The 12954-nt window shown below is 43.0% G+C and overlaps 1 protein-coding gene across 1 annotated transcript; it reads left to right on the top strand.

Annotated features, from left to right (window-relative positions):
- Nucleotides 1-424: 424 nt before the first annotated feature.
- LAG3 (lymphocyte activating 3) lies at nt 425-11942 on the top strand. The gene is made up of 8 exons (XM_026713263.2): nt 425-790; nt 1084-1219; nt 1344-1570; nt 2008-2265; nt 2495-2788; nt 6160-6435; nt 9757-9872; nt 10257-11942. The coding sequence occupies exons 1-8, from the start codon at nt 736-738 to the stop codon at nt 10359-10361; spliced, it is 1467 nt and encodes a 488-aa protein (XP_026569048.1). The 5' UTR covers nt 425-735; the 3' UTR covers nt 10362-11942.
- The last annotated feature ends 1012 nt before the right edge of the window (nt 11943-12954 follow it).

Genomic DNA, 12954 nt, shown 5'->3' with positions numbered 1-12954 from the left:
CTGCCCTCTGCAATTCACTGGTGGTGATTTTGTCAATGCCAATGGTTTTCAAGGGCTGCTCCAGTTTTTTTAGGGTTGCACCCAAAGCACCGGTTATTATTGGTACTATTTTTGCTTTCTTTTGCCACAGCCATTCTACTTCTACGTGCAGGTCACTGTATTTTGAGATTTTCTTCAGTTCTTTCTCTTTTCTTCTGATGTCTCCAGATATTACTATTTTTATTACTTCAAAGAAAGTCAAGAATAAAAATATCAGAAAGGGGAAAACTTCAACACTTCAAAGAAAAATACACCAAGGGTACTTCCTGAGAAATTAGCCCTTATATATTTTCCACTGCAAGCAAAAACAATAGTTAATGAGTGGACTGAAAGAGAAAGAAAAATGTTATTGTGATCATTAACCAGCAGAGAGAATGAGAAAGAAACAGTTTCCATTGAAGAGTGCTTTCAGAACCATTCTGCCTTCCTGCATATGTTTTTGTTTTTTTGCTTTTTTTAAAAAAAATTGGGGCTAATTTCTCGTCTGTGACGTTCACTTCAATGCAATCAGGAAACCAATAGCCCATCTGCAATATAAGGGCAACCTTTAGTGTCCTTTGATCAGAAATTCATCTTTCCTACCTTTGTCTGAATCTCTTGTGCAAACCAGGTGAATCCAACACCCCCATTCAAAGCCAGTCCAATTGGCGAGGGGCTGAGGGGGCCGGAGGACTCCCTTTTCTCTCGGATGCCAGGATGACTCTCGTCCTGCTTTTCTGCACTCTTGCTTTCATTCTGCAGGTGACCAATGGTAAGATAGGGCAGGTAGAGTTCTTTCTATACCATGAGGGCAGGGGAGGAGGGGAAAGAAAATCTGCATTAATTGTTTTGTATCAGTTCCTTGCATTTGAGCCCTTGTTGCCTAATATGCTATTATCTAGCTACGGCTTCCATGTTTTAAAGCCAAACACAGATTGTCCCCCCCGAGTCTTCTTTCAGACTCCTTTATCTTGTTTGGGCTCAGAGCTGAGTTATTTTCATGCCTTTTGTTTTGCGTTGCATCAATAATCTTCCTGCAGCCAGAAATATACCTTTATTTAACAGGAGAGAAGTACAGGGTGTGGGGTGAGGAAGGCACACGGGTGACCCTTCCTTGCTACCTGAGTCCCCAGACGGTGAAAGACAACTTGAGGCACCTGTACAAAGGATTAGAGGTTTACTGGGTGCGGCATGGAGGCAGGTAAGACAAAATGACCCCGTTTTATTTAGTTTGGAATGGAGGGCCGAGTGGATTAGTGGCACTTCTGTTTAATGTTCCACTTTTTCCTTTCCCCATTTCCCTTCCCTTTTTTCTTTGTGAGCAGTTCTTCCATGAAACGTCATTTGGTGCTCGAGGTGAAGCCCAGTGGGCTTAAGAGTCTGTCCCATTCCATGATGCGCCGAGTAACTGTCTGGGACACTGGCTTTCTTAAGGGGAATTTTTCACTCCAGATTAAGCCTTTGCTGATGGAAGATGCAGGAACCTATGAGGCACGAGTGAGACGTGGGAAAGAGGACTGGCACTGCCTGGTGGAGCTTGGTGTGGTGTCAGGTAGGTGGATGGGATAGTTGCTCAAAGATAAAAGTAACCCTCTCCGAGGGGAATGGAGACTCTTACAAAGATGAAGCCTGAATCTGGATCTGGCTGGAAACCTTTAAAAGCTTGGATTCTTGGATGCTAAGAATCCTTGGATGCTAAGCAAACAGCAATTGTGAAGCCGCATGCATCTATGGGATTCAACATTTCAAAGTGATTCATGTCCCCCATTGAATAGAAGCAGTAAGGTAACTAAGACTATGAAGAACATGAAAGTCCCCACCATCTTTACCTTGTTATGTTCAGCATTTTTTTTTCCTGTAAGAGCTATCCATTTAACAGTATCAAAACTGGGCTGGTAGAGTGCCTGACAATCAATATATCAATAGTCCCATAGGCTAGGGATCAAAGTGTCTATGAATATTACTACACAATTTTCCTTTTCTTAACAGTCACTGCTCACCCTTCTCGTCCTCTAATTGAGTCTGAATCGGTCAGGCTAAACTGCAACTCCAGCCACCCAGGAAATCCTACCAACATCCTCTGGTTCCACAGAAATGTCCTCGTTCGCACCTCCTACAGGCTTCATCCTATGGGTCAAACCCTGCTTATCACTGAATCAGTCAGTAGTGACACCGGGCACTGGGTTTGCCAACTCACCTTTGCAGATGGAGAGATAATTGCAGTCAGACACAACTTGCAAGTTATAGGTGAGATCCATCTTCTCATCTCATCTTCCCTTTTCTCACGTTTCTTCTCCTTGGGCGAGTGGGGAAGAAACAGCATCAGTAAAAACATGCTTATTTCTCTCTCTTTCTTAGTGTGCTTGAATGAGTCAGAAAGACCATTGTGCACTGAATTCTAGCTATCACTCATTTTTGCACCTTCTGGTATCCCACCACTAAAAAAAGTGTGTTATTTTTATTATCTCCTCTATAGGATTTACTGAGCAAGCCCACTCTGTCATCTATATAGCAGCTGGATCTGATGCTCATTTGCCCTGTGTCCTGAATTCCAATCCCAGGAAATATGGAATTTCAGGGGTGGCCATCCAATGGGGATACATGGCAGGGAGAGAACTGAAGGCCAAGCCCACTTCCAGTTATGAAAACCGTCAAGATTTCACTCTTCATCTCCCATCTGTTGGATTAAATGATGCAGGCCAGTATCTCTGCAAGATCACCATCCAAGGGGTTACTATAATTCAGAATGTCACTCTGGCAGTGATGGCAGGTGAGGAACAAACTTGTAGCAGGGCCTTTCTTCTTTTAAGGGATTTCCCCTGAAAGTTAGGGAAACATAATCCATCCTACCTCCCAGGACCCTGAAAGAAATTTGAACTGGAAGCATGGAACACCAGAATACTTACCACTTCGGGATAATTGAATAGGCTGTCTCCTATCATTCCCAGCTATTAACCAGACTATCTGGAAAGATGGAATTGATGGCCAATGTATCCAGAGAGTAATAGGTGAGGCAAGCAGATCAAAAGACTTGTAGACTTAAACTCTGTCAGAATAGTTATAGAACAAAACTCTTCACCTTTTTCTCTCATGGACTATTCTGAGAGTTGAGTGAGACCTAGAGTTCTTCTCAGAAAGATGTATTTTAATGCATGAAATAAAATACATAGTTATGGAGGGAAACCAATTATGCTCAAATGCAGGTATCAAAAGATTAAAAACAACAGATACATAATAATATAGCAGTACATATACTTTATTACTCCATTAAATGAATAACACAATATTCTTTTTAAAGGTATAATCATTTTAGATAGTTGGATTTATTGATGTTAACAGTTTTGGAGTCTATGGGCAATACATTACTTTGTTGCCTATATACATTATGACATGACAAACTAAAATTTAGCTGAAGATCAGTTATATTTTTTTCATATAAATTCATTGATCTGAAATCTATCCACAGATTCTATAATTTTGCTCCAGAGTTATATAGTAAAGAGCTTCCCTTAAACTTTTTAAAATGCTTGCATTGTTCACCACATTATAAAAAAGATGTTGAGAAAAAGTGCAGAGAAGAGCAACCAGGATGATTAGGGGACTGGAGATTAAAACATACAAAGAACGGTTACAGGAACTGGGCTTGGGTAGTCCAGTAAAGAGAAGGACCAAGGGAGACATGATAGCAGTCTTCCAATATTTGAGGGGCTGCCACAGAAAGGAAGGGGTGAAGCTATTTTCTAAAGCTCCTGTAGGCCAGACAAGGAATAATGGATGGAAACTGAACAAGGGCAGATTGAACCTGGAAATAAGGAGAAACTTTCTGAAGTGAGAACAACCAACCAATAGAACAGCTTTCCCTTGGAAGTTGTGGGAGCGCCGTCAGTTGAGACTTTCAAGAAGAGATTGGACTGCCATTTGTCAGAAATGGTGTAGGGTCTCCCCCTTGGGCGGCAGGTTGGACTAGATGACCTACAAGGTCCCTTCCAACTGTGAGTTCTAATCCTACCTTTGGCAGAAGCCGGCTCAGTGACTTTGGGCCAATCATTTTGTCTCAGCCCTAGGAAGGAGGCAATGGCAAACCACTTGTGAAAAACTTTGCCAAGAAACTTATCCAGGCTATTTCTGAGAATCAGACAGAACTGAACCAGGAGCGGGAGGGCGGGGCGGGGGAGAACAGGAAGGATTGCTTATCCAGAGAAAAAAATTGCAGGTTGATATTCTATGATTATTTATCTGAGACTCAACCACAATGAATGGAAACTCTGACATATTTGGTGGTACTGAGCCTGGTGGTGGGCAGGCATGATGCTGGGTTGTTTTCACACACTTCTAAATTCGTGCCTTACCCTCTCCTTTGCACGTAGAGCTTTCAGTTCTGTAGAAGTTAATACCTATGATTCCAGTTTTCTAGTTACTTTTACTAGAAACATTACTACTTTTTAAATGTTTGCCTGGCTTGATTTTTTTTCTGCTTCTGGGAAAATGGGTTTTGAGGATGGAGTTGAGAAAGAGAGTTCTCACAGGAGACTTAAATCTCGCAGGAGACTGTGAGTTCTAGTTTTGCTTTAGGCGTGAAAGCCATCTGGGTGACTTTGGGCTGCCAGTCATTCTTTCTCAGCCAGTCAGGGTCAAGGGACAAGCCAATCAGTCAATTTCTTGCACAACCAATGCATAGCAATAACAATAGCGCTTAGACTTATATACCCCCCCACAGTGCTTTATAGCACTCTATGGATGGTTTACAGAATCAGCATATTGCACCCAACAATCTGGGTCCTCATTTTATTGACTTCAGAAGGATGGAAAGTTGAGTCAACCTCGAGTCTCGTCAGGATCAAACTCCAGACTGTGGGCAGAGTTAGCCTGCAAAACTGCATTCTAAGCACTTCTTTTAATCAATTTTTTAAAAAGCACGTCCTGCACTTGCAGGAAAAACGTTAGGAACAAAAAAAATTTGAACAATAAAATAATAACTATAGAAGTCCAAGAGAAATTAAAGAGAATTACAGACATCAAAATAATGGCCATTCATAAATGGATGAATGAGTCCCACAGGGTTCCACTTGCCTCCTAGGATGTTGAAAATGTTCATATTATTGGGAAGGTTCATGATATCGTCTAGAGCAGTGGCCCCCAACCTTTTGGGCACCAGGAACCAGTTCCATGGAGAAAGGTTTTTCCACGGACCAGAGGGCATGTGGTTGTGTGCTGCCTGCATCCTATGGATGGAGCTTTGCTTGTTTATGCGGCCCAGTTGCTGGCAGGAGTTGGAGGAGAGTTTCACCAGTATGCTGTTGACATCTAGCATACTTCTACTCCATATCATCAAGGAAGAACGTGATATTAAACCAGATAGGGTGAACAACCTGAAACTAAATTCAGACAGCCAGTGTAGTGTGGTAGCTACAAAGTTGGGCTAGGACTGAAGAGATCCAGGTTCAAATCTGTTCTTAGTTATAGACAGGGGTGGGATTCTACCAGTTTGCACCTATTCGCTAGAACTGGTTAACATTCTAAGTGGTTTGGAGAACCGGTTGTTAGAAGAAATTATTGGCCTAATCCTGTAAGGAAGGAAGGAAGGAAACATTCTGGTGTTGCTTACAGAAACTGCTTCTCCGTTAACCCTTAACCTCTTGGCAGGACTAATCTTCCTGTCTCAGAAACTTCTCTGGAGTTTTTTTCCCTTCCTTTGCTGGTACTTTGCTTGTGTGGAGTGATCAAAGTTACAATGGCACTGAAAAAAGTGACTTATGACCATTTTTCACACTTACGACTGTTGCATCCCCACAGTCATGAGAAGCCAGGTGAGGAGATGCGTGCCTCGATGTGAGTGATATTGAGTCATGCCAATAACATGACCACCAAGCCGTGCCCATCACCTAAGCCACACCCACAGAACAGATTGTTAAAAAATTGAATCCTACCCCTGGCTATAGAAGCTTATTTTATGGCTTTAGACTAGTCATTCTTCCTCAGTCTAACTTAGGGTTGTTGAGTATGGGAATAATACATAATAGTATAATTCTTTACATAGACCCAGGTCTCAGTGTTGCAGTTTGAGTAATTTAACTTAATGCTGTAGGAGGAAGGTGAGAGGGAGAGGGGATTAGTGATTTCTGTTTCCTTGCTTTCTTTCAGTTATTACCAGCACTGTTGGGCCAAGAATTCCTGAAGGTTCTCACTTGGTCCTCATCTGTAACCTCAGCTACTGCACAGGAAAAGAGCATTTTCAATGGAAGTGGCTGGACTTGGAATCCAGCAACAGCTCTCAGTCTGATTCCAGTAGGCCCGTGAAATGGGGCCCAATCCAGGAATTCCACCAGGTGTCATCAAGGGATGCAGGCATCTGGGAATGCAGCGCCCACGGTCCAGAGGGGAAGCTGGGATCGGTGCAGTATCACCTGGAAATTGCAGGTATTCTTTGTTTCTTTAATTGCAGAAATGCATATTTCACTCTAAATTATATGGATCACAACAGCTCACATGTTTATGCTTGACAAGAGAGTAAAACCTTCAGCATGGGGCCAGCTTAACAGAAGCTTGGAGAAAATAGTAACTTCTTCTGGTATTATGCATTCCAAGAAGTTGTTTGGAAACAGCATTCAAAAGTAACCCCCACCTCTCCCTACCAGCTACCCTAATTCAGATAGCAAAAAGATTGAAAGATCTCCTATGAAGCTCAGAAACCACAGAAAAGTACAAATAGAATAGAATTCTCTATTGGCCAAGGGTGATTGGACACACAAGGAATTTGTCTTGGTGCAAATACTCTCACTATACATAAAAGAAAAAAATACATTCATCAAGAATCATAAGGTACAACACTTAGTGATAGTCATAGGGTACAATAATCAAATAATCAAATTGCAGGTCATAGGGTACAATAATCAAATCATACTAGGAATCAGTCAATATAAATCGTAAGGATACAAGCGATAAAAGTTACAGTCATACAGTCACAAGTGGGAGGGGATGGGCGATAAGGAGTTATGAGAAGATTAATAGTAATAGTAGTGCAGACTTTGTAAACAGTTGAACAGTGTTGAGGGAATTATTTGTTTAGCAGAGTGATGGCTTTCGGGAAAAAACTGTCCTTGTGTCTAGTTGTTCTGGTGTGCAGTGCTCTATAGCGTCGTTTTGAGGGAAGGAGTTGAAACAGTTTACGTCTGGGATGAGGGGTCTGTAAATATTTTTGACTCGTGCAGAATACAGATCCTCGATTGAAGGCAGGTTGGTAGTAATTGTTTTTTTCTGCAGTCCTAATTATCCTCTGTGTCTGTCCTGTTGGGTTGCAGAACCAAACCAGACAGTGACAGAGGTGCAGATGACAGACTCAATAATTCCTCTGTAGAACCGGAGACCCAGGCTTTGAAGGCAAGCCCACAAACTGGGCTTGAAAACAAACAAGAACGTAGCGCAGTGGCCCCTGCGCACAAGATCATATCGCCCAGTTCCCTCAGTCTTACACCCTGCTTTTGAATTAGCAGAGTTTCCCGGTTACCCCCCAGAAGAAGCAGGTTCGGATCTAACGTCCTGCAATAGTCTGACCCAGACGACACAAGTGCAGCCTATCCCTGAGCCCCACAGAGAAATTCTACCGCAAGATTTCCCAGTCTTGCTGGGCTGGCAGACGCTTCTTCAAGCGGGGAACGTGACCTGGACGGGTTCCAGCCACGAACCGCTGACGTCATCCCTACCCCGGTCGGTGCTCGGTCCGCAACCTTTCTCCGAAACAAAGCTCGGAGCCTTTTCCCCCAACCCGGCCAGGCAAAGCCATCGCCTCGGCAGGTGACTAAGGAGGGCGAGCTAGATCGTCCGGCGCTGGTGGCGGCCTCGCCTCCGCTTTATGCGCCCAGCCACCGGTGGAAAAGGGAGAAGAGAGAGAGAGAGGCCGCGGCTCGTGCAGCCGCAGCCCCAAGCCCCGCCTCGGCTCTTTCACTTGCGGGAGCCGCCGACGAGAGGAACGGAAACAACCGCTGCAGCAGCAGCTTCCCTCGCTGCTCGCCCCAAAGGGAGGAGCGAAGTGGGGCCAGGATGGGGTAGCTGGCTGGAACCACATCGCCCCAGCGCTGGATGGGCCCTGGCGCCTTCCCAACATACGCCGGGCGGGGCCGCTGTCAATTTCTTCGACGCTCCTTCCTCTCCCGCTGAAACAAAGGAGAGCCGGGAAGAGGGCTGGAGAGCAACGCCGCCGTTCCCTTTATTTCCCCCTCACACGCTTCATGCTCGGGCTTCGGGAGAACAAAGCCCCCCGCGCGAAGGCGGAGGGGGAGAAATCCTGAGCTCATTTCCTTTTCAGGCGGGGACCCGGGCGGAGGGTGGGGAGGGGAACAATTCTGTCGCCTTGGAAATTGGAGCTCGACTCCCTGCCTTCAAAGGTACTGAATTGCACTGCTCTTCCCCATTGGCCAGCCTGGATAAAACTATTGGGAGTTGCAATTCAGCAGCATCTACTGGCCTGAGAGTATAGATGACAATGACCTTGTTAAAATTAAGCGATCCAATTACTACTTCTTGTCCGACTCAAACCCCAGTGAAGCTTTTGTTTTTATTGGGGGGGATTAAGTGTCACACACAATCTGACGGTTCCAACAACAGGCCCCCAAAGTGACTTGGGACAGACATTGCATTCAATTTATTCAGCAGATTAGCTACCCACCACTGAGATATCCAGTCTACTGGGTTCAACCCATAGTTTGTTACACAGTCTATTAACTGTTCAAGACAATTTGTTATAAATTGTCTCCCTTGCTTTCAACGTAAGAAGGAGTAGTTGGCATCTGATTATTAATTGCATATTGTTTCAAGTCTCTGGGTGATCTCCCTTAAAAATTTTACGCAGAGATTGAAAAGCACAGCTAGGCTAAACCTTGTGGTGCCTCAGCTGTGGGCTTGTAGATTGGAATGGTGGTGTCATAAAATTCAGACCGTCTACTCAGAAAAGTGCAGTGGTTAAAGGGACTGAAAGTTTCAGAGGCCCAGAAGAATTAATCAGTCTCTCCGCACTCATAAAGGCAACCAAAGCAGGCCTAAAGGATACCTGGAGTGCAACCAGACCTTTGATTTTAATCAATTCACTTACTGTTCCAAAATGATCTAGTTCTCTAGGCAGCCTTTAGTGATCCATAACTCCAGTTAGCATTTGAGGGCATCAAAGAGCACAGCAATAGCGATAAAGCGACTAAGGTAGCCGTGACTGAGATTTCTATCTTATTCTCTTAGTTTACACAGTGGAGCATTAATCTTATTTGTACCTTATTTTTTTCAAATCAAGTCACTAATTGCAGTTGATTTGGAAGGAAGGAGGATCCTAAGAGCCACAAAAGCAAAAAGTACAATTCTATAACCAGGAATATATCCGTATGTAATATCGTGAGACTTGTTGCTAAATAAACGGGACACAACTTTTATCTGGATATATATGGTACTTCTATATTTTGTTTTGTCCAACAAAACATTGTGACCATTCCCATCAAATTAAAAAACAGCTTTGCTCTCACCAGGATAATCTTAATTTGCTGACTACAAAATGTATGCAATTCAGTTCTGAATGGCATTGTTTACATCTCATCCAGTAGCTGCCATTTTACTACAAATAATTGAGTTCAGATAATTGATTTTCCATGTGATACAATATGCACCTACTAAGCTAAGATGGATTTTTGAGTTTATCAGTTTTTGATCCACTCTGTTTTCCCCCCAGTCTGATTTATTTAATATACTTTTGTCTTGCAGCCAGTGCCCAGCTTGCCAGCTTGCCCTCTGCACCAACTGAGACAATATTTGGCCTGTTACTATTTTTTCTTGTTGCCTTCCTCTCCATTATAACTTTGGTCTACCTGAGACGAAGGGTAAGTCATATCCACCACCCTTTTTTTTTTGCTGTTCTTGCCTATCTTTCTTTTTCTTTTCAAAATAGGTGGGAAACCAAATCATCAAGGTACAATGTGGTTAAAATCCCTCTCCTTTGTGGCCAAGGTCCTGCCTTTCTTTTGACCATCTGCTACCAACTCAATTACCCAGTGGGTAAATGTGATTGGGGTGTGCATAAGCACTATGGCACTTCAGCATTAGCTCTAGGTCCAGCAGAAGCTCTCCGTCATCTCCAAATGATGTGGACATAGTATGGTTTCTTTGTGATTACTCTTTTTCCCTGAAGAATGACTGATAAAGTTGTTACTAAAACAAGAGCCAGGATTGTAACAACAATTTCTTTTACCACTATTAATTTTTAGATGTATTCCCTGAACTTCCAAGCACTGGATAAGATTGTGGATGCTTTACCTGGGAAAGGAGAAAAGAATGGAAGCCAGAAGAAGACTTTACAATCGGAATGCTAAAGGAAAGGAAAACGAGGAAGAAGATTGCTTATATGAGAACTGCCAAGACTGGACAACTAGACCTATGAATAGATTTATGTTGGTTTGGGTCAAGGGTCAGTAAGTTTATGGTGTTTTAAACTGTGAGATAGATCTTCCTTGAAAACAGTGAAAGCTGAATGGACAGTAATCCATTGAGGGAGAGGATGTGCAGCCAATTTCTTCAAAGAAATCACATTTAAAATCTGCTGGATTTCTTAGAGATGATTTCTCTCCCTTTTAACTGCTTGGTAGTTTCTTATATGTTTTCCCCCCCTTTTGTGCAAGTTTAGGAAGTCTGGTTCATTTCTGCCCCTTTCTTAAGGTTATTGTTGCATGTCCTGATCCACGGATTTTTATACAAAATAATACAGGTATTCCTCAACATATGACCACAATTAGGACTGGGATTGCCATTTTAAGTTGGTATGTCATAAAGTGAGACATCAAGTGACCATGCCACCTGACAGCAGCAATCCCATCATTCTTTGTTGTGGTTGTTAATCAGGAATTGCAGGTAGCCATTTCAGTCCAAACCATTCCAAACGTTCTCCCTCCCAGCCCAGAAACTCAGTAAGAAAAGGGATTGTTTCCAACTCTCCACACCCACCTCTGTCTTTCCCGTCTGAGAATTTTGGCCCCCTGCCCACCTGCCTTGTAAAGTGGCAAGCAGTCCCAGAGCTACATGCCTGTGAGAGACTGCTTGCCATGACTCAGGCAGCTTCAGCTGCCCCAGCAAGTGCCAGCAAGTGCTCATTTGCCCAGCTAGCTTTTCTTTCCAGCTTCATTTCATTTCTTTGCAGAACCCAGTTGTTATTAACAACTTTTGTAAAAAGTTTGTAACCCACAGTTCTATAAACAGAAATAATTATCTCTGAAAGCTCAAATCTTTCAATAAAGTAATTTTGCTTAGACTTTAGAGACTGGTCTTTTAAAACGATTAATTTAAAACTAAGTAATTAAACTGCAAATAATAATTCATAGAATCTTAGGGCTGGCTGGAAGGAACCTTGTGGGTGTTCTAGGTCCAACCATCTGTTCAAGGCAGGGGTTCTTATATCAACTGAGACAAACGGTTGTCCAATCTGTTCTTGAAAACCTCTAGCGATGGAGTCCCCGCAACTCTGTGAGGCAAGCTGCTCCTTTGATTAATTGTTCTCACTGTCAGGTAATCCCTCGTTTCCGGGTTGAATCTCCCTCTGAAGATCTTCCACCCATTGCTTCTATTGGGAGGTATCTATCATGTCTCCCCTGAACCTTCTCTAGATTAGGTTAAACATGCCTAGTTCCTTAGCAATTGGCATTGTACAGTTTAGCCTCCAGACTCTTTATCGTTTTTGTTCTTCTCTGCACTCTTTCTAGGGCTTCAAGCATGATGATCCTCATAATCATAACTATCATTAACTTGTGTTAATACTGTCAACATCTGTGACATCTGTGGTCTATTTAAGTGATGTAGCCACAGGTGAAACAAGTTAAAAACTGCTAAAATTGTATTTGTTCCATATTTCAAATGTTGATGCTGCAGTGTTGTAATTTATTACAATTTACCAAGAAAGGCAACCTTTGATTGGTCTGCTTATGTTCTGATCAGTGATCCAGAGATTAAGAACCATTTAAGCACATAGCGATCATTAGTGGCACTATTAGATAATGGAACTCAAGAGTGCATGTCTGTCTTCCATTTCTGAATTGCACTCTGGATTGCCTTGAGTGCTGCCCTGCATTTGGGCTAAAGCATTTCAGGTTTTTTTTTTGCAGGCTAACGTCAGCAGCGGATTGGCTGCTTTGCAGAGAAAGGACTGCCCCTTCAGTCGAGCCAATGCTTGCCATGTATTCTAATAGGCTCTATATCTCCTTTTACTGCATCCATCACAGTGGGAGACTGCCTCTATCAACATTGTCTATGATAAAACACTTATTATTACAGTCCGAAATCAGACCATGAGTCATAAATATCTGAACAAACAACATTCAGACGAATAAAAAGGTGTTTAAAGACCTGTGTTCTGACAGACGAGCATTCAAAACGCACTGACAATGTCTCCTCGAATGGCGGTGAAATGTTTGCAACCAAATTGCCAAGCTCAGGGCTCAAACCAACAGCCTAACTACCAACCAGAGCTACTAATACACTCAAACACATTTCCGAATACAATTATGTTGAAATCCCACCAGCTCTCTAATGGGGTGGGACATCTGCACAATAAAGTGAGCATGGTGGGATGGCCAACGCACACAGGTTGCCATGTTTTGAGAGAATGACTTCCCTTGCTTTATCGCTGGTCTAATGCTGGTTGAAAAGATGATTACCAAATAGCAATTGGGCAGAATGGTGTAGTAACATGGTAAAACAGAGAGCTGACTGTCTTAAAACCCAGTGACTCCATGGTGAAAGAGGCAATTTTGAGAGACAGTTCTCCCACTTTATTGCACCAGCTCTCTCAACCTGCTGAACAAGTGGTGGATGGGCCTGTTTTAATTTAGGTGTAGTCCTTTTTCAAAACTCCATGAAAGTAGTTTGAAGGAGTATGTAACCTGTGCTCAAAACCTAAGCAGCTTCCCCACCCCTCTT

The sequence above is a fragment of the Pseudonaja textilis genome, chromosome 2 (genome assembly GCF_049901715.1).
Source record: "Pseudonaja textilis isolate UNSWEBS1 chromosome 2, rPseTex1.2, whole genome shotgun sequence".
In the NCBI taxonomy this organism is placed as follows: domain Eukaryota; kingdom Metazoa; phylum Chordata; class Lepidosauria; order Squamata; family Elapidae; genus Pseudonaja; species Pseudonaja textilis.
The sequence above is the reverse complement of the archived record's forward strand: the minus strand, read 5'-3'. Positions and strand labels throughout refer to the sequence as shown.

Bases quoted from the DNA above. Each gene is read 5' to 3' on its own strand.
- LAG3 (XM_026713263.2), top strand. From the start codon at position 736: ATGACTCTCGTCCTGCTTTTCTGCACTCTTGCTTTCATTCTGCAGGTG. The intron at 2,789-6,159 runs GTGAGGAACAAA...GCTTTCTTTCAG, and splicing joins CACTCTGGCAGTGATGGCAG to TTATTACCAGCACTGTTGGG. The intron at 9,873-10,256 runs GTAAGTCATATC...ATTAATTTTTAG, and splicing joins TGGTCTACCTGAGACGAAGG to ATGTATTCCCTGAACTTCCA.